General features: G+C 41.0%; 1 protein-coding gene across 1 annotated transcript in view; it reads left to right on the top strand.

The window, feature by feature from the left end:
- Positions 1-25,650, top strand: part of TACC2 (transforming acidic coiled-coil containing protein 2) — a gene marked incomplete at both ends in the record, with an annotated part of 130,479 nt that overhangs the window by 92,159 nt on the left and 12,670 nt on the right. The window contains 10 exons of the mRNA XM_080621475.1: positions 1,223-2,543; positions 8,101-8,161; positions 9,191-9,398; positions 13,205-13,266; positions 14,091-14,206; positions 15,255-15,426; positions 16,823-16,963; positions 17,831-17,911; positions 23,524-23,667; positions 24,563-24,639. Of these exons, the coding sequence (XP_080477601.1) occupies positions 1,223-2,543; positions 8,101-8,161; positions 9,191-9,398; positions 13,205-13,266; positions 14,091-14,206; positions 15,255-15,426; positions 16,823-16,963; positions 17,831-17,911; positions 23,524-23,667; positions 24,563-24,639 (2,383 nt within the window). The remainder of the gene's footprint in view (positions 1-1,222; positions 2,544-8,100; positions 8,162-9,190; positions 9,399-13,204; positions 13,267-14,090; positions 14,207-15,254; positions 15,427-16,822; positions 16,964-17,830; positions 17,912-23,523; positions 23,668-24,562; positions 24,640-25,650) is intronic.

The following is a 25,650-nucleotide window of genomic DNA, read 5'->3' as shown; positions in this document are numbered from 1 at the left end:
TCCGGCTTGATCTCTTCAGCTTGAACTGTGAGCTAGAGAGAGGTTTCCTAGTCTTTTATATCCTGAGCGGATCACACACGAAGGCAGAGGTGACTGTGACGTTCAGGTAGTAGCAATGACAGCAGGAGGAAACCACATTCAGGGTTTATAAAACACTTGAGCAATTAACTTTAATGAGCTGGAAGGCAGCAAAGACCATCATCTTAATCCTTTCCTACCTGTATATTTTCTGTTACTTTTTTATATGCATTGTATCTTTTTCTACTTTTTCCAATATACTTGTTATATCCCAAGTCAAGAGTCTCCTGTAAATAATTTTATGATTCCATTCAACAAGCAAACCTTTAATTACAATGAAAAGCTCCTTGGATTAACAGTTTCAGCATATAATTCCCCCTATAAAAATTTCCTTTCATCAGTGAATTAGAACTACACTTGAAGAAATCTGCTATTAATCATCTGGAGGGAGCTTCCTGTGGCCTTCTTAAAGGAAGATTTTAAATTGAGACTATTTCTACAGTACTAATTGACTACAAAAAGTCTAATTGACTTTTTTTACCTTTACCATCATTTATTTCATGTGAAGTTCTGAATGCGTCATGTCTCATTATGAGCTTGGAATGATGAGGGCTAAGTAGAGTGCATTGACTGCTTGGGAGCAGCATTGATGGGCTGTGGAGAGGAAGCCATGTTCCTCTGGGAAAACTGGTAAAAATAGCACATGGGAAACAAACTTTAAGATCAACATGTAATTGCTGAAGCACCAGTTGATTTACAGGGAATGTAATGCATTAGAGCTCTGACACGGTTGTGAGAACTCTTTGTAATAGCAGAAAATGCGAGTACTAAAGTGCTTGATATTAATTTTTTCTGGTATTTGGCATATTTAGCATGTTATGGTAATCCCCATCTCTTTAACTAAGTGATAATTTAGCAGAGATGCTGTAGAGGCTGTTGCAAATGCATACTTTGTGTTTCTATGAAACTTGCCTTGAATCCTTTTCTGGGGAGAGCAGAACTATTTTTTCCCTTCATCTGGTTCGTATATTGGAAACGTCACTTTAGTTTGTGTGTCCTTTAATCATTGCTTAGTCCATTTGTATGATTTTAACCCTTTTTTTCCCCTTTTACTTGCAGTAATATTAGATTTTAGTAAAACTGACTAAGTTCCAGTTTTAAAAACGTGTTTAAAATTCACCGAGTTTTCTGTTTGTTCCCACAGGATCATGTTCAGAAGCTGTACCTGTAACTGATGCATCACACAGTGAATCAGTTGAAGAAAGCCCTTTCCGTCCCCCTTCCCACTCTTTTTCCACCGTCTTCGATGAGGACAAGCCAATAGCCAGCAGTGGAACTTACAACTTGGACTTCGATAACATTGAGTTGGTTGATTCTCTCCATGCCTTAGGACCGAGCTCTCCAGAATCAAAGAATCGTGACCCCAAAGCAAATGTGCGAAGAAAATCTACTGATTCACTCCCAGTTTCCAAATCTACGTTGTCTCGATCTCTTAGCTTGCAAGCTAGTGATTTTGATGGAGCATGTTATCTTGGCAACAGTGAGACATTAGCGCCGGCAGCGGATGTGTATGGTACTGGTTCAAGCAGTGCTTCTAGTACCCTTAAGAGAACAAAGAAATCCAGACCAGCTTCCTTGAAAAAGAAGCAGCCAGCCAAAAAACCTCTGGATGCTCCGCTGGTGAAGGAAACACCTCAAGAACCACCTGACCTTGGCCAAGCTGATTGCGACCCAGGTGAGGATAAAACAGCATCTGAAGCTAAGGCTGATTCAGTAAGGCCTGAATGTACTGAACCTTCTAAAATCTCTGCTGAGAAACAGGAGGCCCCGCCTGTGCCTGAAGGATCCCACCCTTTGGATCCAGACAGTTTGGAAGGGATTAGTGCATTTAGCACTGAAGGCAGCAAGGTACAGAACTCTCCCCCTGCCAATAAGAAACCACTACCTCTTACAACGGCACCGGAGGCTGGGGAGGTGACACCACCAGACACGGGAGGACAAGAAGACCCTCCAGTCAAAGGTGTTGCGGTGAGGCTGGAGTTTGATTACTCTGAAGAGAAAGGGGTGAGTGAAGACCAGCAGGAGAGCACTCCTCCTCCCAAAAAAGCAGGTAAAAAGCCTGGTGCTAAAATGCCACTGAGGAGGCCAAAGACTAAAAAGTCAGTGGAAAAGCTTGACAATGCTCCTACCACGCCAACTAAGTCACCCACTGATCCAAATGAAATCCCTATCACAAAAGGCTCTTACACTTTTGATATTGACAAGTGGGATGATCCCAATTTTAACCCTTTCTCATCTAGTACAAAAATGCAAGAATCACCCAAACTGCCTCAACAAACATACAGTTTTGAGCCAGACATGTGCGAGGACTCTATTGACCCTTTCAAGACTTCTTCTAAGATAGCCAGCTCGCCCTCTAAATCTCCAGCTTCCTTTGAGATACCAGCCAGTGCCAATGAAACAAATGGAACCGAAGGAGACAGCTTGAATAAACCTGCAAAAAAGAAGAAGACACCATTAAAAACGTAAGTTAAAGGGCGCTCTTGTTTCTAGATTAGAAGGAGCACATTCCTCCCCCTTAGCACAGGTACACGCTGGTTATATTTGAATAGAGAAAGGAAGATGATGTTGAGTGTTGATGGCCACACAAGTGGACTCATGCTGGGGGTCTGTATGTTCTCTTCCTCAATAGCTTGATGTTTCCAGACCAAAGGAGAGAACCAGGGCTACATCAGGCCAGATGAAGCCATTGGTCTGGAGACTGGATTTTAGAAGTCTTGTGGCTCAGTGTATCTTTCGTGCAATCATAGAATGGTTTGGATTGGAAGGAACCTTAAGCTCTGAATCTGATCAAGACCTAATTCTATCAATTTTGTACCAAATTTTCTGTGACCTCATCTTGGGGATTTGATACCGTTTAAGATGATCAGAGTCTTCAGTAAATTTTATGAATCATAGTTTTTGAGAGTGGGATGTGAAGTAGTAAGGCAATGACAAATGTATTATACACAGCAGGAAGATGGTTTTATGCAGTCACTCATGGCATTTAAAAGAAAACAACCTGAAACAGGAAAATGCAGGACTGAATTCTATTTTTTACATACAAGACTAACCACGTGAAAAATGTCCTTTCTGTGAAGGAGCTTACAGTTTGCAGAAGGGTTTAAATCTTGAGTGCTACAGGTTAGAGAAACATCCAGCTTTTAGACACAAACTGCAGGATAAATTCTCTAGCTTGTTGTATTTAGATATTTGGTTAAAAACCTCAATGGCTAGTTGCATTGGTTCCATGGTTAACTTGTTGCTGTGCCTGTTAGGTTTCTCTGTTCAGACATGGTTATTTCTAGCTGGCGGTCAGTAAGTTTATATCCCATTTATCTGAAATCAGAATCCTGTGTGTATGTGTAAGAAAGTATCTCAGTGCATGTCCCCTTATAGTGTGTTTCAGCTACTCAAAAAAAAAGGGAATTAAAAAAGTAAAAAGCCTGGCAATTTGAAGATAATGTGGTTGAGGACAAGGGGTAATGGGTTAAAACTTAAACAACAGAAGTTTAGATTGGGTATAAGGAAGAAGTTTAGTGTGAGGTGTCCCTGCCCATGGCAGGGGGGTTGGAAGCAGGTGATCTTAAGGTCCTTTCCAACCCTAACTGTTCTATGATTCTATGATTCTAAGTTCTTTACTGTTAAGGTGGTGAGGCACTGGAATGGGTTGCCCAGGGAGGTTGTGAATGCTCCATCCTTGGCGGTGTTCAAGGCCAGGTTGGATGAGGCCTTGGGTGCCATGGTTTAGTGTGAGGTGTTCCTGCCCATGGCGAGGGGGTTGAAACTGGATGATCTTAAGGTCTTTCCCAACCCTAACTGTTCTATGATTCTGTGTAAAACATGACCTCCCTTACAGAGTGAGGTGAAGATTATTCAGTTGTTTCTGAGCAGCTTGCTGCCCTCTAGGCTTCTAATTCATGTCTCTTGCCAGATTTGAGGGAGCTTGGGCCATTTTTTCCTTTTTAGGGGCACTTCTGACTTAGGAGAAGTATAGACCACAGTATGGTTGAGTTGGTTTTTGTGGAAGGAGCCTGGGTTTTTTTTGTGATTTTTGCTTCATTTTGAGGTATGCCTGAAATCTAGCAGAAGTTAAGGCAGGAATTAAGACGCATGCTAGGCTGACATGTTTTTCAAGCCTCCACTCCAAACTTTGCTTGCTGCAAACCAAGAAGGCTTCAAAGTCTGCCTGCAAGAAAGGAACAATTTGAATCTGACTGGGCAAGTGCAGAGGGAGAGAGGGAAATTTTAGTATCACCGGGTCCTTAAGTCTGATACTTGCAGGCAGCCAAAGTCTCCTTGTGCCTTCCAGTAGCTGCAGGGGAGTTGGCAGACCCTCAGTGTAAACTTCTTGTCCCCCCATCATCTGTGAACATTAGAATGAATTCCCAAGTTGTTAACTTAGGGGAAAAATGAGTTTTTATGAAAGACTTGCTAAAACATATTTGTCTTTGGGAGAGCCCTGCTCTACGGTCACAGAGCTCACTGCAGGGCTTTATCGTGGTGGAAGAAGTGAAATTACCCTAGAGCAGTGCTCGCAGGGTCTTAGGTCAGGGGGCTTGCAGGGATTCTCAGTCCATCCCTGGGACTGTTTTCACTGCATCATGTTGTGTGTCTGCTCACTGCAGCCCCAGAACCTACTTCTGCAAGTGGTTTTTCAAAAGGAGAGAATCTGCATATTAATACATGGGGCAGCCTGCAGCCATAATACGTTCTAGAAGGAAATTACCCTAAAGCACGTTGGGGGATGCCAGCGGAATAATGCTTTTATTTATCTCTGCCTCTCTCTGGTATCTCTTCTCCTTCAAAAGGGGCCTCAGCATTTCTTTGCTAGGGGGTCCAGTGCAGGAGAATACCATGTCAGTCAAGGAGATGGGGTGTAAGACCATTGGCAATGCTCCCATGATGGGACAGGAGGGAGAAGCCACTGCAAAACACTTCAGATCCAAGGGGCAGAAAGGAAGGTGTTTGAACTAGGAAATGGAACTGTAATATACCAGGAGTCCAAAACCCTGATTAAGGGAATTTAAATCCTAATTTTGCAAAGACCAGGAGTTTTTATTAGTACCATTGGGAGGTGCAGAAAGAAAACTCTGTGGACCAGTTTGAAAACCTGTTTCTCATATGGAAATACAGCAATTTCTAGATTAGAGCTATGGGAGGCAAAGAAGTCAGGCATAAATAATGAGAATAGCAATGCTAAGTTTGTACTATTTGGAATCTGTGACGTATGCTAGGTCTTACCTGTGTTAAATCAAGAAAAATAATCAGGTTTTATTCATGAATGCAACCTGCGGCAGTCTAAGCATTGACCTCCATGTGAAAAGGTGAGATTTTTAGAAGAGAACAGCTCAACACAAATTACTCTCTAGTTGTGTACCTAAGTGCTGAGCTGCTCTGAGATAGATTATGTTGCTCAGATGATTCTGAACAAAGAGCAGCTGATGCCTCCTGAGTGCCTGTTTATAGTGAAGGGTAAAAATAGTGACTTGTGTAGACATTGCTCTCGAAGCTGCTGGATGACTGGAGGCTGTGTTTAGAAACACAAGGTGCCAGCTTTCAAGAGCTTTGCACGTGAGAAGAGCCGGACAGAAGCTGCCAAGCTTATAAGTAAAAGAAAACTTTTCTTAGCATTAATTGTTTGACAAGGTTTGCTTCTGGTTTTGAGGCAATCCATTTGTTCTGTCACTACACAAAGTTAGGATTCAGTGAGAGCTAAAATAGATGAGATTTAAAGAAAATTAAAGAAATTTTCATAAGAGCAAGTAGGGACAGGTCAAGGGGAATGGCTTTAACCTGCCCGAGGGGAGACTGAGATGAGCTCTTAGGCAGAAGCTCTTCCCTGTGAGGGTGCTGAGGCGCTGGCCCAGGGTGCCCAGAGAAGCTGTGGCTGCCCCATCCCTGGCAGTGTTCAAGGCCAGGTTGGACACAGGGGCTTGGAGCAAGCTGCTCTAGTGGAAGGGGTCCCTGTCCGTGGCAGGGGTTGGAACCGGATGAGCTCTGAGGTCCCTTCCAACACAAACCAGGCTGGGATTCTATGATTCTATGAAATGTCTTTTTCTTTCCTGAGTCAGGTACATGATTTGAAGTGGTCAAGTAGCTGTCTTTGTACTGTCATAACAAATCAGCAAGCACGAAGAAACCCTTGCCTGTGTTCTTTCCTTAAGCTTAGCTACCATTGAAGAACAGTTCTACATCCCTTATGATGACAAATACTGTGGTTTGAAATGAAAGCAGGTGGCTTCCATCAGGGAAGGCAGGGATGGTTAGTATGTTGAAAGGAACTTGGAGGCGACAGCTTTGAATAATGTGTTTTGTAAGATGAAAGCGGGTCAAAAGTGTAACATTGAATTTGAGAACAATGAAGGACTTGAATGTTTTTTTTTCTCCCCATGTATTTCGCAATAAAAGTAGAGGTTAAGGTTATACAGGTAGAAAATATGCATGATCAGATTGCCTTAACACATTAACATTAACCAAGTATTTGTAGGTTTATCTTTTTTGTCAGTTCCTTCTGTCTGTCTCTCTTTTCTTTGTCTTATTTGTCTTAGGATGGTAGAAGATGTGATGTCTGTATGTTCTCTGTTGTAAGTAATTCTAAGCTAACAATTCAAGTTTCCTCTTTGATTTATGGGCTTTTTAATTTTACTTATTTAATTTGCAGCATGATCAGTTGCTATTCAGCATGAAGCTTTTATGTTAACTCTTCCTTTTCACTGGCACATGTGAAAGCTGTTTTCAGTAAGATGCCTGGCTGTGAATGGTTTTGAGAAAGCTATTGCCTCTTTACCTGTTTGCCTGTCAAAGAAGATCCTCTTTTAAGAACTGTATAGATTTTGTATCCTTAGCTAAAATATGATAGTTGTATTTCTACCATTGTACAACACCACTGTACAATTGGTCTTTTGTAAATACTGTTTAAAGTGTTTCTCCTGCTTAAAGGAATTATTATTCCTTATTAGGAATAATTCTAGTGTCAAAACTGGATAATGAGTAGCATTGAACACACCAATATTCAGCTGTCCAATTTATTTTCCCCTTTAGATGTGGCATTGATTTACTCTCCGCTGATTGAAACCCACCATTATCATTTCTAGTGTTGATTTTGCTATCATTGATCAGGCATGAGCTGGTGGGCAGAAATTTTTGCAACTGCATCTCAGTTCAAACATAAAGTCTTTATCAGTGAGTTTGCTGTGATGTTTTTCTCCCTTTTCCTAGTTAGTAACATAAATGTATCTGAATGACTCTGGCAAAATGCATCAAAAAAAGTAGATAATTTGTTTATTTCCTGGTTAGAAAATATTTAAAGCCAATTGTGAATGAGCATAAAGGCAAAATTCATAGTTATACACCAGGACATTATGTGTGTTCTTCATTCCTTTTGCCTGATAGGATTTTGAAGGGCCCCAGTGTCCGTGCTCCCAGCCTGCATGTTGAGCTGCCAAGGGAGCTGGAAGCAAAATTGCCATATTTGTTTTAAAAAGGGTCTGTTGTGCACATTTGTAATGATAGAGCTTTGTTGTGATCAGAACAGCATCTCCCTCAGCTGGTTTCATGTAGTTCATCCAGATCATACCAATTTTTTTCTCAATGGTTTATGGGATCATTGGTACTTATGGCTCAGCTTCATCACAATTGTATTTCTTAGGTTAAGATGTGTTTTAGACCTAATTTTCAGATGGGAAACTGAAGCAGACAGAAGCTAAATAGTTTGCTTAAGGGCGCTGAGGATGTCTGTGCTGGAGCAGGGATTTGAATTGCAACCGAGCAGCAACTCTGTTCTGTAAATGTGTCGGTGCTTAGCATGAAAAATATGGCAATCCTGCTTTTCTCAGCTTTTGGGGAATGGAGGCCTGTTCCAAATGCATGACAAGAAGATGTACTTGTGGCATGTTTCTCTGTGCTGCTGCTGCCTAATGGGTGGGATTGTAAAGCAGACAGGCTTATAGAGGTTGCATTGTCTGTGGCTGTCGTGCTGAGTGTGAAATGACCTGATTCTCGCTGGTGTTACCATATTAACGGTTTTAACTTTGTTTTCAGTGATACATTTAGGGTGAAAAAATCACCAAAAAGATCCCCACTATCTGATCCTCCTTCTCAGGTAAAGCACTGCCTTATTCTGATGCGTGTAACGTGTGTTCTTCTAGGGGAAATAAAGGGAAACTCAATTTATTTAATTGTAGAATTTTACATTTAATAATAGAAGAGGGTTTTGTAAGGAGTATGAGTATTTTAGTGTCCAAGTATAGCACATTGGGCTATAATCATCAGGTATTAACATTTTAGTCTCTAGAAGTGTGTGTACGATGTGTATTAGATCTAATGTTTGCTCTGGGAATTCTAGTTAGAGTATTAGTAAATACACTTCAGAAGGGCCTGTGTTACAGCAGAGTGATGATATTTTCCGTTGTCTGAAAAACAGACATAGCTATCTACCCTGGAATTTTTAGATTAGAAAGTAAGAAACTAAATGCACCAAATTGGTGGGCTGGATGGGAAATACAAATAAACCAAGTGGGCTGATCCACAAGGAACATGTGCTTGGAGGGTTTTATTCCTTGTTGTAAACTACCTGCAGGTGGTTTTCTTGGAAGAGAAGTTAACAAAAGCTGTTCTGCCTTACAAAGGCCTCATTGCTTTGATGTGCCACAGCTCCTTCCACGCTGCTGTTCATCTTCCTGCTATCCATCCTACCCTTTTCTTTGTGCTGCTTGACAGCACAGAAGTGAAGAAGGGGTTCGTGACCTCACAGACCTGTGAAGGTTTGCCCCTGTGAAGGAAGCCTAAAAAGTCAGTTGTGGTAGTCAAAGACTTCAGTCATGGGTGATGTGTGCCACTTATGTCAAGTGCCTAACAGCTTTAAACAGCTCTGGTTTCTCTTTCTTCCCTGTTCTCAAGGAACCTTTGCAATGCAAGTGTTTATCATCAAAGAGTTTAGTTATGCTTGGGAAACTTGCTGCTGGTAGAGTTCAAAATGAACTACTTGAATATTTTCTGTTAAGTATTGGATATACAGAGCTGCAGCAAAGAGTATGGAATTAAAAAGATGATTGTGGTCAGGCAAAGGGATTCAGAGAGTTCAACATGTTAATGAAAGATAATAGAATTAATTGGCACTTGTTTTCTGCAGGATCCCACTCCACTGCCTACTCCAGAAACACCTCCCGTCATATCCACAGTGGTTCATGCGACAGATGAGGAGAAGCTGGCATCTTCAGTGACCAGCCAGAAATGGACCTGCATGACCGTGGACCTGAACACGGATAAGCAGGATTATCCACAACCCTCTGATCTGTCTACATTTGTGAACGAGACCAAGTTCAGCTCTCCTACGGAGGGTATGCTTTATAAAGGACTGTCTGCATCCAGCTGATGCTGTATTTATTGAGAAGGTTTGGGTTGTTCAAGGATGTTGGCATGTACTTTGCTGAATAGAAACTGTATTATTTGGGAACCCTAAAAATAATGTTCTTTGGACCAATCCAGGGAACTTGTCAGTTATGGGGAGCTGAATGTAAGACCCCGATAGCCTGATCTTGAGTTTTCAAGGAAGAGCAGAGAGGAAGATTAAAGGAAAATGAAAGGAGCCTTCATAGAAGGGCTTTCACTTCCTTCGTGTGGTTAATTGTAGACATGCTCTGTTCTTCTGCACATGCTACTTGTTCTCTCTGTGCCTTCACAGGAGATACTGCACTCAGCTAGTGCTCTTGGATCCAGAATCACTGAACTACTGGTTTTGCTTGAGCCTGTTCCTCTAACCTGAACAGGAGACCATCCCAGGAGACAGTCCCAGCTTAAAACTCTGCTCAAAGCTTATGTATTGCATTAAGGCCTTTCACATGCCATCTCTCCTCCAGGTTCCTAGGGTCGAGGTATCTTTATGCACAAAAATGTCCAGGATATCCCCTGCATTAGATAGTTATCATTCACGTGCCAGATGAGATTTCCTTCTAAATCAGCTGATTAAGATTTCTTCTGTCATATCTTCCTATGAGCAGTGCTGAGCTAAAGCTGGAGGTTCCTGTTACGAGAGCTGTCATGGCAGATCTGTGAAATGTGGAAAGAGAGAACTTAGGGAACTTGTGTGTGGCCTTCCTTAGAGTTCCTGGAGGGAATACAGCTTTGCAACATCTGCTCTGCTCCAAGGGCAGCTTTTCGGCTTTGTGGGTGGGAAGAATGTATGACTTCAACTTGGCTGAAACGTTCTTCGTGATCACAACTTATTCCCCCTCCAGCCTTTCAACCCATGTCCCAGTCTGCCATGGGAGCTACTTGATGCCATTTTGGACTGGGTCTGAGGAGGTTTTGCCTAATGAAGAAGTGCTGAAGTCAAATGTGTTTGACGTTAAAAGGCAGGAATAATCACAGTGGTTTTAATGGGACTGCACGTGTTCACGTGCACGTGCTTGTGTGCGTAGCCAGGGCTTTTGGAAATGTGTTACTTCTCTGTGTACAGAGAAGTATTTCAGTCTGAATAAATCCATTTGGCTTTGCTGTCAAATCATGAATATTAGATAACAAATTCATTTAATTTGTATTAAAACCAAAACCAAACAACAAATACTTTTCAGGAAAGTCTTCCAAACCTGAGAAAAAGAAAATGCTATGGAAGGAAATGGAACAAAAGGCTAGTGAGAGATACTCTAAGGGAATCATTTTAGCTATCAAAGTGGGTAGAAGAAAGTGAGCAAAGCTCCTAATTAAATGCTAATTGTCTTGTCTCCTGTGTGCTGCATGGTGCAGGCAAGTTTCAGATTACTGCTTAATTATAATCAACAATGCTTCCGCTTTTCACATCTCTTACAAATAATAATTCCCCCCCACCCTTGACAGTCTTGCTCCTGAAGCATTGAGAAATCCTTGAGTAATTCCAGGGCTGTTCCTCCGTGCGGGTATTTTTATCCCTCCCAGACACCAGTATGAGGGTTATCCTGTAACCTAACACGGCTTTTACATGGATACAGCCCAGCTACTGAGTCAGCCTCTCCATCCAGCTCTCATCTGTTGCGTACGCTGCTTGTAACTGCTGCCATTTTCATGTGGCACAGACCAGAAATAAGCAGTAATTATTAGCAGAAAATGCTGATGTAATCTTGCAGCTATTTGTAGGAGGAGTTGGAGGACATCACTTAGTAAGTCTGTTGTGTGTATTTCTGAAAGGTAATTATCTTATTCATGGGATATCCTGGGCATTTGTAATTATGAATGTACAGAGATAACCAGAGATCCTAAGATTTTGGAGGGGAGAATAATGTCTTAGAGGAGAAACCTAGGAGAGGAGGTACAGTCTAATTATGCTGGCAAGTTCTGAGAGCAGTGAGACGAAACAAACCGCGTTTAGCGAGCCGTGTTATTCCCTTTGTTTCTAGCTGAAGTATTTCCATCTGTGTCCTGCTGGGGATTTTTAAATCAGGAAAGTTAAATATGTGTTGTCCCAAAAAGCAGCTTAGGTTGCAATTGCAAAGCTGCTACCAGCCCTGTAGGCAGTTGGAATGCCTGTGCCAGCAGAGGACAGTACCGGTACATCTCCTGCCTATGAACATACCTGTACCCTCACTCGCCACTTGATCTCTGGGGTTGTAAAGCTGCCCCACATACATTCATGATGCACGTCATTGGGTTTATGTGTAGGGAAATGAAATAGAGAAAGGCAGTTACTAAAGCCTGGATGCTCTTACCTGGTATTTCATGCTTTTCTCCTGCAATTCTGCATTTAGTAGGTGGTTTAAATCTCATGGTTTCAGGTTTGGTTTGGCTTTTGCTAGGAAGGAGCTTGTATATGATACCAGAAGGTTGTCCGCCTTTCTTGGCTCCCTGTTACCATCAAAAACATGTGGTGCTTGGAATTCAAACATGAGGAGCCTGCTATTATTGCATTCTCTTCACTTGGATGTTTTAACCTCCCGCATGTCAGGTACTAAGAGTTTGTGGCTGTTCCTCTTCAGTGGTTGTTTGACAAAACACATAGACTTGTGGAATGTACTGTAAAAAATATTGAGCATTGTAACCTCATATTGCACCACTTTAAACTTTCTCCTTTTCTTAACAAAACAGGTAAGAGATTGTCCTTAGGGTTGGTTTGCCTTTAGAAAGCAAACATTTTAATGATGCCTTTCTGATACAAGCCCTACCTTTCAAAAGCTGCCCAAATCTAGCAGAATTTGAGCACTTACTTTTGTCATAAAGTAAATGTTAGTGTGCCATTCATTGGAACTTCTCTACAATGGAAATGAACGCATACGGTGGTTTATTAACTCAACTCGTGGAAACATTAAATAGAGCATTAGGACAAATCAATTATGTCTTTGATTTTTAAATGAAGTTGTGTCTGACCAAAGTCTTTGCATTTATTTGGGTTCAGGAAGGTGTCTCTCTTTCCCATTTCTCTGTTTTATCCATCTGCCTCTGTATCAGCTACTGGGTGACCATGGATTGGAAAGAAACACTGGTTATTCCGTCCAGTGTAATTAGGAGATTAGAAGTAGAGAAGCAATCAAGATTTGCATTTTTATTAGGGTTTAGATGTGGGGTTCTTTGTAAATCTTGCTGCCTTAGGCTTTTCCTTGGAATCTAAAACGTGGAAACAGCCCTGAAAGCTGTGCTGTTGTCTCACTCCTTCAATAAGCACGCAGGTATTTCACGTATCTTTGTATCTTAAGCGATACCACAGTAGTTCTTAATTAAGAAATGGGTGATAAGTGTTAAGAAATAGAAATGATTTAATTTCTCGACAGCTTTTAGAATCTTTCTGTGTACATCAAAGGAAACTGGTATCAGCATCACCAATTACTGCAAACTGTGGTTTCTGTGATGAGATATCATCATAGAAGAAAGTTATCTGTGCTAAGCTATCTGTGCTCTGAAAGCACTCTGCAACTTGCTTAATATTCTGGCCCCTGGGGCAGAATCTTCAGCAAATTGATAAAGCTGAAATTTTCCAGGCAAATGAATTTGCCTAAAACATGTCCTAGGCTCATTGTTGAAAGTCAGTGCCCCTTCTGCTTTCTCTCTGTATATTCTATTTTTAATACCTCATGGCAGAGTATGGAGCGGGATGGGAGTGGTTCTTGTGAATGAGAGATCTCATTTACTTCTGCAAAAGTAATTTCATGTATTTAATGGCTCTTTTTTGTTTCTGTTGTAGACTTGGAATATGGCAACTCATATGAAATAGAATATATGGAGAAAATAGGCTCCTCTGTGCCTGTAAGTTCTCACTTCCATTTCCATTCATTTGCATGTCATAATACACTATCCTGATAGTGCCATCAGCTTCACTACCTCTTAAATTAATTATAATGTGCCTGCAGCAGATTTGCCAAAGCAGTTCCTTTGAATCGGCATAACTGGGGTGAATTGCATGTGCTTTGTTGTCCTGTGTCCTGTAGAGCTTGTTCCATTTTGTTATTTAATTTTAAGTCAGCATCATAGTAGTTCTTCCTGGAGATGAAAAGCAGATCAGTATTTCCAGCAGTGTAGAGTGCAGAGCTGTCTACAGCAGCCATTGAGCTGCTTTAAGAAAATGAGAATAAAACTTTAAAGAAGATGGAGAGAATATAGACTGAATGTGGACTACGGCATGCAGTACTATATGTTATCAGTTGTTTTGCCTTACATCTATTTTAATCATAGGCTTGATAGCTTGGCTAGGTCCCACAGGGCTATATCCACAGGGGAAGTTAGAAAGTCAAGCGTGTATGTCAGGTGCTTAAACTGATGAGAAGTTTCAATGAATATTTTAGTAACACTTCAGTCAGCGGATGCCTCCTGCCTGACAGGACCAGAAGTCTGATTAACCCCAAAGTGGGAGAAGAAAAGCTATTACGAAGAGTGAAGTGTTTAGGTTTTGTTCTTCAATGGTTTCTTCCTTAAAGGGATCATCTCAGTGTCAGTTAGCAGAGACTATATTACACTCCTATGTTATTAGTTGTCTGTCAAGTCTTTTGGTCACCTAGGGCTTCACTGACCTGAATTAGCTTTAATGAAGATTGGTTGAGTTGCTTAATGACTCTTTCTTTTCTTGTTGCCAGCAGGATGATAGCACCCCGAAGAAACAGTCTTTATACCTAATGTTTGATGCACAGCAGGAGAGCCCAGTCAAATCACCTCCCATCAGACTGTCTGATTCCACAACACCATGCTCAGGGTATGTCTCTGCAAGCAAATTCAGCACTGGAAAATGATGGAAGGGAAATGGGCTAACATCATAGCACATACACAGGCAATCTTTCCTCTCTCTGCCTCTGTGTTGCTGACTTGTTTGTTTAAAAATAGATTTCCATCTGTGTTCATATGTGACAGAGAATAGAGGGCAAAGATACAGAAGTTTTATAATGGGAAAGAATAAGGATATGTATTTATACTTAATATTCTTATTAAATAGACTCACAGGGACGACTGTTTCACTAGACAATGGCTTCCTACTCACAGCTTTATTCCAGATACTGAGGTCGTTTCCATATCAATCAAGAAATCTCCTAATTGCAACTTTTGCCTTGGCCTTTCCTAGATATGTTTTCTGAACAAGGAGCCTGGTTCATAAGAACAGGATGTGGGAGTTGTATTTACTTCCAGAAATGTTGCTTGTTAAGGACATCTGTTCTTGTTCGTACAAGTTGTTTGGTGGGAGAGGGGTAGGGCACAGTGAGGAAAGGGTGAAAGGCAAGTGAGAAATATTTAAGGAATGTGCATAACCTTTCTGATGGAACTGGCTTTATTTAGATGACTCTGGCGCAATGCTTTGAAAGGGTGTTGCAGAGTGTTATGAGATATGATATGAAGTTGAGTTGAAGCAGTGTGAGTATATATATAGATATACACATGTAAGTCATGAAGAGGACTCGCTTGGTTGTTACCAGAGGTATCACACAGTATCACAGTATCACAGTATGTTAGAGATTGGAAGGGACCTCAAAAGATCATCTAGTCCAATCCCCCTGCCAGAGCAGGAACACCTAAATAAGGTTACATAGGAATGTGTCCAGGCGGGTTTTGAATGTCTCCAGAGAAGGAGACTCCACAACCTCCCTGGGCAGCCTGTTCCAGTGTTCCGTCACCCTCACTGAGAAGAAGTTTCTTCTCAAGTTTAAGTGGAACCTCTTGTGTTCCAGTTTATACCCATTACCCCTTGTCCTAGGTGGAATTGTGAGAGCCTTGTGCTCCACCCTGAAAATACATACACAATCTTCTTCCAGGTCAAGTTTTGAAGACCCTGAAGCCCAGCAATCCTCTGGAATGAAAATACAACATCCAGCTTCCCGAGTCCTAACTGCCAGCCAAGAGGCACACTTACAGTCACCTGACAAGTCAAAGCAGAAAGACCTAGAGCCTATGACCCTAGGGACGACTCCAGAGGCTATTGAAATAGTAAGTAATTTATTATAAGGGTTTGGGAATCATTTTCCCACAGACATTTCTCATGTCGTATAAAGGTGGATCTGGAAAGCAGAGTGAAACTCAGTGTGATACTTAAAGATTTTGGTAGCAGAATGTGGTAGGACTCAAATGAGTCCAGCTGATGGAACTGGAGGAATTCAAAAGAACATTCTGAATTCTTACTGTAAATCAACATGTTCTTGTGATAACTGATTCCAGGTTGATACTTTGAAGTGTTGGGGTTTTTTCCCCACACAGGCCTTTCTACACTGTGCTTTAACCCAATATTTGAAGAAATATTTTATATATAAAATCAGGGGGCTGATTGAGATAAACATAGAGACATGATTGTTGCATGTATTGTGAAATTGCAAGATTTTGTTGGTAAAGGACAGGTACCCTTTCACATTTTCCTATAAACTGTTAACTGTACTGGTGTCATCCGATAATGTAAAATTCACTTTTTTGATCATCAGAACTCATTCCAATTTCCAGTTAAATCACTTTTTTTCAGTGGTTGGATTCACTTTCTTCTCTGGGTTGGACTTGAATTAGTGGTGAGCTCTTCCTTGCTTCCAGCCTGTGCTGTGTACAGACTTCAGAGCATTGGTTCTCAAATCCAGGAAGGTTCCCTCCGGGCTTCCACTTGTCCAGGCAAACTTGTTTTACAAATGCCTACAGCACTAGGCATGCCAAGCTACATGACAATATATTAACTGGGGAGTCAAAACAAGAAGAAGCTGACTTAAATACTGTGCTTAATTTGTATTAATGGTGCGGTTGATACCATCTCACAAAACAATTTGCATGAGCTTTGAATACTTTCCTCACTGCAGGGAGTTTTGGGTACTCAAATCCCAGTGCTCTTGTTTGTGTCATTCTAATTCCATTCTCTTATTGTGTATTTATCTTGATCATGTTATGATTGTGAACATAACTTTATCCCCAGTAAGCAGCAGTAGACTTTGTGAAGACTACAAAACCAGTCTTGCAGAGGATCCCCTCAGTTTTGGTGGTCTTCAAAGCTTTCGGACTGCTTTAGAGATGCCTGAACTGAACATGAGCTGGTTTATGAACAAAACCTACAGTAACTTTGAAAACCTGAAGTATCAAGAGTGGGCTGTGGTCCATGGTTTGAGAGCCATTGCTTTAGAGGTCCTAATATTACTTATTTCATGTTAGTCTTGGAAATTTTACTCAGTTTTTGAATTAGGAAGAATTGTTCTTGATGTTCATCTGTTACCTATGAATCATGCATTCAAAAGTAATCTTCAGTGGGGCATGAAATTACTAGGAATGAAAGATTTGCAAACACCTGTGTTGCTTGCGGCCTGAACTACTTGGGCAAAATCTCTGTTGCTTATTCTATATCCTCCTTACCCTTCAGGCATCTCCTGAAGACTCCTTTGTCTCTGCTGATGCTCTTCTCAATAGGATATCTAAGAAAACCTCAATATGTGAGCAGCCTGAGTATCTAGATCCTGACTTAGCAGAAAAGAACCCCCCAGTATTTGCTCAGAAACTTCAGGTTTGTAGCAGAAATATAAGTGTCACTTGTCTTTAAGTTTCTCGATACACTGGTATGGAAAAGGGTGGGGGGAGGCTTAGAGGGGAGGTGGGATAGAAGCAAAATAGTGGTTTGATTCTTTCCAGAGTAACTTTGGCCTTTCAGGAGTGTAAGGAGCAGAGATACTGAATTTCATTCATGTAATGCATAATCCTAAATTTCATCCACACTTCCAGCTATACCACTGATGTATCTATTTTGCAGAAGTCTTTATAAAGCACATCTTCTAAGCTTGAACACAGGACTTGATGTGTGGAGAGTTGTCTTGCAACCTGGCCTTAGTAGGTCTGTATGCAGAGATTCATTTGCAGAGATTTAGGCCCTAATTCTGCTGAATTGAAAATTAGGCTTTGTTTTCCTAGTAATCTAGTGCAGAATTTGGCATGGCCTCTTTTAGGAAAAGCAAATTGATCTGCAGACTTGTACGTCAGGGTGTATTTTCTAGCGTATATATAGTGAAATTTTAAGGCAGCAAAGGTTGAATTGAGAGCGGCAGCTGGTATAAATCCACATAAAATGAAAATGAAAGGTGAGGAGTCTATGAAAAACAGCTCTAGCTTTGGAAAACATTTATTTTACCTGAAGTTTTGTTCATACTTACCCTAATAAAAGCTGTTTGTCTATTCAGCTACCTCAAAATTAACCAGCAACTGGAGTTTTGTATCAATGTTCCAGTCATGAAAGAAATATGGGATATGTTTGTCACCCAGGAATTGTCAGAATTATACATTAAAATGTAACATTCCATTTTCAGACGTGTTAAAACATTTTTGCCATGTTCTTAATACTTTTTTTTCTATGGATTGCTCACAACCAAACACTTGACAGGAGGAGTTAGAGTTTGCTGCAATGAGGATAGAAGCGTTGAAACTAGCCAGGCAGATTGCCCTGTCTTCTTTCTGCTCCAAGGTATCTGGTTTGTGCCTGCCATGTGTGTGTGAGTGTGCACAGACTAAGAAACCGAGTGATGCTTTGTCTTTAACAAGGTAACTCAGGCCCTCAGAGTGCAGTGCTAAGCTGTGCGCACGCCAGTGTGACACCAAAGAGCATGCTGAAAGCAGTGCTGCACACAGAAATGCTGTCACCTGCTCCTCTCACACAGTATTGCTACCTCCAGATTAACAAAAAGCAAATCTGAAGGCAAGAAGCAGGCCCATACCTTTCGCAGGAGACAGATTCTGCAATCCCGGTGGCTGTTTGTCATTTGTCTACAGCAAGATCTGTCCTAAGATGTTTGATGTCAAAGCAATACCAAACCTGCTTCTCATAAAGCTGATATAGATTTTGCCCATAGGGACATTTTGCCTTTTGTCGGTATTTTCAGCTTGAAATCAGACCCTTTGACCCCTCAGAGTCTAGAAGTGAGAAACTCAATCATCTCTGCCTTCAGGCATCTGAAGAAAGGGACTGCAATAGGTTTTAAAGGGCTATAGAGCTCCCAAGGAAAAAAAAAGGCCTCCCAACACAATGTGTCTGTGTTCATGAATCACAGAATCAGAGAATACTTTGTGTTGGAAGGGACCTTAAAGCTCATCCAGTTCCAATCCCTTCCATGGGGGGGACACCTTCCACTACTGCAGGTTGCTCCAAGCCCCATCCAACCTGACCTTGAGCACTGCCAGGGATGGGGCATCCAATTCCTTGCAGATTGATGGGTGTTTTAAAGTATGTGGCGAGAATCTTTTATTTAATCAAGAAAAAAGTGCCATTGTCTCCATTAGAAACCAAACTTCATTAATTAGGAACAGAAAAAACAAAGGAGTAAATACTAAATACCATTGTCCTGTGTGAGGACTAGCCTCTGTTGTGACTGCGTCCCCTTGCTCCATCACCCGGAGTAGCGGGTGTCAGAAGAGGGTGAGGAAGGATCCTCTCTACCTCCCTATTCTCTCATTACCTCTTTGTCCTCCCTGAACTGTGCTATATCATGGAGCACCTCCAGCACCAGGAAACACTCAAGATGAGACACACAGTAATACCTAGATGCTCTTTAAAGGTTATATACTATACCTCTTTTTAGACATCTGCATTTTTGCTACTGGCCAGCAGTTTAGAAACTCACAAATTGTACAATTTTAGACTGAAAAGAGTCGGTGTTGATGTTTGTGAATTCTTTTGTGTTACCCAGGGAAGATTCTGAGCTGCAAAACTGTTATAATGTGTATTTGATTTTGTGCAGTTATATTTTAAAGATGCTTTTTAACATCATTAAAGCATTTTCTTTTATCTAGAACAAGCTTATGAACTGCGTATAAGTTAGAAACAAGCAATGGATTGTATGTTTTAGAAAGTGTCATTAAAGTGTATAACAGAGATAGCAAAAATGATAAGCAGAGATGAGGAGCAAAACTTCACCCTCTGACGGGGAATCAGCAGCATCTGAATGTTCATGAAGCCCCATATTGGTCCAGTCATAGGAATGCTTTTAGCTGGATATTGTGGGTGTCATGCTGGGTTGGAAAGGACTCCTGTCCTTGTATAACTTTACTATTTCAGTGGGAGGTTGCTAATGTTAAATTAACCTCTGATGACAACCCTTGTGACCTACAGTGACCAATGGCCTGGATTAAGGTTAGCAGAACCCACCAGATGATTGCGGTGACTTAAATTCGGATGCTAACTGGCAGAGTTCCCTTTGGTTGGCTGCCCTCAGTTCTTTTCTTAATGTTGTATAATTACATTTAACATTTGCTAAACCATTACAGGATGGGTAACAAGAATAGGATGCTAAATAAAGACAGGAGCACTTGTTTATGGCAAGTTAGGTCAATGCAAAATGCAAGTGTTTTCTGCTAGGACTAGGGCTGAGAATAAGGATGTGCAGTTTGTTGTTCTGAGCCAGAGGGAAGTTATTTGGCCACTTGACAGATTTCTCTCTTCCAGCACTGAGACTGATTGACACTTCTATATTAAACACTCTCCATTAGAACATCCCATGGCCAATTTGTTATCGGTGCAACTTGAATCATAGAATCACAGAATCTCAGACTGGTTTGGGTTGGAAGAGACCTTAAAGCTCATCCACTTCCAACCCCCTGCCACAGGCAGGGACACCTTCCACTAGAGCAGCTTGCTCCAAGCCCCTGTGTCCAACCTGGCCTTGAACACTGCCAGGAATAGGAAAGGAAAGAAAACAGAAACAGAACAGAAAGCTGATAGTGTTTGTGTCTACCACCCTACAAGTGCTGAGGTGATGTAGAGTTGGGTGGTGAAATAAGATCCAAGGAAAGGAGAGAAACTGAAGGGAAAGGGGTTGACGCAAATGTAATTAGTGCATCACAGCTCTGGGGGCTCTCGTGGTAGTGAAGGAGGAATATTTCCTTCAAACAGGGATATCATTTTTCATAGGAAAACTTCCCAGGCAGAGAATTTTATGCTTGTACTTTGCTTGCTCCTCAACGTATTTGCAAGCACAAATAGGTCTTGTGTTGCCTCCCTTGACCTGTCTGCACACACATCAATTAGTTAAAAGAGCAGATCACTTGATGTGCACCCAGAACTATTTGAGATATTGTAAACGGCAAGCTGATTTTCATCAGGGCTGAATACATATTCCTCTGACCAGTATGATAAAAATGAGTTTTCATTTTCATTCCAGTGCCTTTCCCTGTTTTCTTTCCATGTGACCTTCTGGAATTGAGGTAGCTGCAGCTGGTTCATCAATGTGCATTTATTCCCTTTCTGGCCAGATATCTGGTTTCTGTGAAAGATGCCAGGAAGAGAAGCAGCATCGTGTTGGGCTCTCATATATTTACACTAAGATTGCAGTGACCTACATTTAGTAGCAATTCCCCTGCAGAATTTAATCTTTCTGTGAGAGGTTCAGCGACTTATAAATCCCTATTCTCATTATTACCCCAGTTAACTGCTTACCTTCGTAGCAATTAAGTGTTCAGCTTGAAGCATTGACAGTTATTTTGGGTAATAACATCATCCTGTTGATCAGGCTACTTTATTTTCTCAGGATAAGAATATTTGGAGGCAGCAAATAACAGCCGCTGAATCGTGCATAGGTTTGGAGCTGTGTAAAATTGGTTTTAGAAGTGAAACCACGAGGTCTTTTACTGGTTCCTCCTTGTGTGAAGCGTTTCCAGTGTTAGGACAATACTGGATGGGACACCGCCACAAGCATTTCTGCTCAATGGTTAAATTCCAAGAGTTTTTGCAGTCATCTGTGTAAATTTTAAGTAGTTTTGCATGTCATTATTGCTATTATTTTGTGCAATTCACTCAAATGCAAGAGAGAATTAAAGAAATATTAGAGATGCTTTGAGCACCATATAAAATGTATGCATAAATATGCATTTAGTGCTTTAAATATTCTGTTTTCTTTACAAATGTTCATCATCCTGGCATTATTTTGACACATTTTAACATGAACTTGAGGAAATTTGTGTTTCTTTTGCCACAATTAATATTTCCCAGCAACCTCTTTATGAAATGTTGGGGCTGTTCAGCCTGGAGAAGAGAAGCTGCGTGGAGACCTCATAGCAGCCTTCCAGTATCTGAAGGGGGCCTACAAGGATGCTGGGGATGGACTCTTCATCAGGGACTGTAGTGACAGGACAAGGGGTAACGGGTTCAAACTGAAACAGGGGAAGTTTAGATTGGATCTAAGGAAGAAATTCTTTCCTGAGAGGGTGGTGAGGCACTGGAATGGGTTGCCCAGGGAGGCTGTGAATGCTCCATCCCTGGCGGTGTTCAAGGCCAGGTTGGATGAGGCCTTGGGTGGCATGGTTTAGTGTGGGGTGTCCCTGCCCATGGCAGGGGGTTGGAACTGGATGGTCTCAAGGTCCTTTCCAACCCTAACTATTCTATGATTCTGTGATAAATGGAGCTGCAGGAGGCTTTTGAAATAGGATACATCCAGTCCAACAGATTGATTTTCAGGATGGCCTTTCTGTTAAGGACAGCTTTGATTATCTAATGGCTCTTTTTTTATCTCTCGGTTATTCTTGTCTTATGTTTGAGAAGAAAATAAAGTACATTTCTTGAAAGTTGGGGTACTGAGTTGAACCAGCAATAGTCTTGTTTATTGACCCTTTTACCTTTACTCAGGTCTGTGGACAGCACCATGTGTCTTTGTATTTATGCATTTACACAGATCTCTGAGCTTGTGTCCCAGCTGTGTTTTTTCCTGTACAGTTGTTGTATGTTGGGAGACACTTTCAAGAATACAGGCTATTATTATGCAGTTATCTATCATAACTTTGATAGGTCTTGTGTAGGAAAATACGCTGGATTTGAGTTTGTACCTCCTAATTACACTGGAATCGATCATTACATTGTGTTCATGTCTAAATGTAGCAAAAAAGGGATGGCCTGCTCCATAATGGGAGAAGTAACAGTCAATTCACTCACAGGTTTATAAATGAATGAAAAATAGAAAGCAAATTAGTGAAAACCTCTTACGTAGACACAGTGTGATGGGGTTTAAGTACTGTTTAGCTTATTCTTGCTCTAATTAACTTCACTTGCCTAGTCTTTTAATGTTGCTTGTGTGGTTTCTCCATGTTTTGCACAGATGTGATATCTGGAACATCTATTTTATCTCAAGTGAGTGTTATATGTAGTTTTTAATACAGCTTCCAGTGGCAATACCCAGCCAGCCAGAGTATGTTAGCTGGTTGATGGTGAGATGCAAAGCATAGGCAGGGGAGACAGGGACATACAGCTGTGGTGGGGCACCTGCTGCAGAGGGATTTGCTATGGATGGTGTCTGAAATGTGGTGGGGTTTTTGTTTAGTATCTTCCTAAGTGTCTTTTATAGTCTCCTTGAATTTAATGCCCTGTAACTGGGATTGGTTGCATCTAGAGTTGTTGGCAAGACATCTCGTGCATCTCAGCGACACACACCTCTTTTCTGCTCTCTTCTTCATTTCACATGCTGCTCTTTCACTGCATTAATCTGGACATGAGCAAAATTGGCAGCTGCAGATAAAACCTCCTTTAACTTACTAATCGCATGGTAAATGCCAGTGGTGCAGCAATGTCACTTGTATATTCACACTTTAATATACATATATATAATATAATGTAATACTGTTTATGATAGATAAAGTATATTGGCAGGTCAGACATAAGAGAGCTCTCCTCTTGCTTCTGGTTTCTTATTCTACTTGTATGGATGCAGAATTCCTCTTAACAAACTCTCTGCCTCCAATTCTAACTCCCTTTGCTGTCATGCATTTCTTGTGGAAGCTTCAATGAAATTTCTACATCCAAAAGTAGTAAGTTTTTTAATATAGGACTTTAAAATATTGGTGGCAAGGTGCTGCCTTTATTTCCTCTCTATAAGGGTAATATGCCTCTCTTGGTGCTTACTACGGCTCTTAAACGTGTGTTTTATGATTGCTAAATTCAAAGTTCCTTGTCAGTTTTATTGCTGTTAAAACTTGGTAGTGCACAGGTTTCTAGTCCTAGCCCAGGACCCTGGTACCTGGCACAACAGCCAGGGAACATTTGAGCTAAACATGTATTTAATGGTTCATTTCTTTGTATTTAAAAAACCAAACACACAGAGAGAACCTGCTATCCCAGCAGATGTTTCCATCTCTAAGAGTGCTCTGTACTCCCGGATCGGCACCGCGGATGCAGAAAGCACCACGGGTCTCCTCTACGCCCAGCAAGACTTAGACTCTGCACTACGACTCGCCAGAGCAGAGGTAATTTTCCTCCCAGTTTGGAAAGAGGAAATATGTGCCCCTTGTGGTTTTCTTCTTTCCTGTTTTCTCCCAGTTCATTTGTATTATGGACACTTGTTCTATTCTTGAAGCCATTCTCAGCAGTGCTAAAGCCACGCTAGAGGCAAAAGGCACTGTGCCGTAAGTTTTACTGTATGGGACATTAGTGAAAAGCAGACATTATATGAACATAAATCTGTAGTGGGTTTAAACTCAAGTGTACCCTGTGCATCTTGACATTGCTGTGTAATTATATAAAAATAGCCAGGTGCTAGAAATAGGCATAAAATAGTGTATTTTACAAAGCTACATATGAGATTAGTCTGGCTAATAGTAACAGTTTAAAAATGGGTGCAATCTAGTGTTAGAGTATTCCAAATTTTATGATAGATTGTGTGAAAGGAGCATAAAGGAACACAGACCTTTGGGTATAAAATGTCATGGACCATCAGCCCTAAATACACACACAGAAGCAGTAGAGCCCTCTTAGAGGACAAACCAGGGGAGATGTTTCAAATCCCTGTACAGAAATGATTAAGGTTTAGCACCAGGTCAAATCAGACACGGTGCAGTGTGGTATAGTATTTCTTGACAAGTGTCCTTGTTATAATCAGGAATGAAATATGAAACAAGAACACTGAGTTAGCTTTTCAAAACTTGAGTGTGATTTCACAGCCAAGCTTATTTAATTGCACCTCTAAAAGAGCAAAAAATCATTGGGATGCTTATATTTGAACCCATTATGCACTTGGAAACTGTACCTGTGTTAATGAGGATTTGATACTAAATTGAATATTGTACTGCTATTTAATTTCCCCTTTAACGGATCACTTGATTTTACTGTGGGTGCTTTTTTCCTTTGCTTTCTTTGTTTCAGATTGTGTCCAAGGAAAGGGAAGTATCTGAGTGGAAAGAGAAATACGAAGAAAGCAGAAGGGAAGTGATGGAAATGAGGTGGGTTATTAACTTGTCACTGATCACACACTGACACTGAGTCTCCTTTCAGCCTGCGGACAGCACACAAAGTACCGTGATTGTACAACTGTTTGGGTTAGCTGAATTAGTTCAGTTATTTTTAACTGCAGGCTTTGGGATGATCCTAAACGTACTTTATCTTTGCTCTGCATGGTGGGCACCCATTATGTGGGATGATGGGCACCAATGTTTAGGCTTATCATTGCAAACTTATATATTGCTAATCTCATTTACATCATGAAAATACTGAGATAGAAGAGGTCTTAATCTAATGATAGCGCAGAATTGCCTCCGGTTTGTGCTGTGAATTCTCTCATGGATTGCATGGGGATGTTTCTGTTGCCTGTGTCGATGAATCCACCTACAGAACTGGCAGGGGTATGCATATGCTAAGTTTAAATCCACTCTCCACAAATAGTTTTGCCAACAGAGCAAGACTGTGAATGTCTGCAGATAGGTATGAGTAGAACAGGATATTATAGGAAGTTGTTTCTTTAACAATAAAAACCAAGAACCCAGTTGGCGGTAGAAAACCATTTCTTGCGAAGGAACCACTCTGGCATCCAAGCCTTGACTTTCAAGGAGATTTTACACCCTTTTCTTTGAACTGAGTTCAGTTTTCAATTGCTGCACACACAAAGCTTGAATTTAGTTAAGCAATAGTTACCTTGGATTTTGCTCATTTTACCCATGAGCTTGACCTGCTCATCAGTCTGAATCGGAGAAAATCATCACTTGCAAAAGAGAATGTATGAAACTATTTCATGGAGTCTTTAAAGCCTATTATTTTCTACTTTTAGACAAACAGAAAAGCCATCCCCTCCTTAATTCATAAATAAAAGGAAACTGTCAGAGTATTTTAGCATCCTTCTTTTCAGTAATAATGTCTGCAATTGCTTCTGAGACAGAATTTTCTTTGACATCACTTCTAGCACCTAAAATTTAATGTCTTGGAGGTTTAAAGCTAAAGCAATGAGCCGTGCCAAGTGA

Source organism: Psittacula echo, assembly GCF_963264785.1.
Source record: "Psittacula echo genome assembly, chromosome: 6".
In the NCBI taxonomy this organism is placed as follows: Eukaryota; Metazoa; Chordata; class Aves; order Psittaciformes; family Psittacidae; genus Psittacula; species Psittacula echo.
This window is presented reverse-complemented; position numbering and strand designations above follow the sequence as displayed.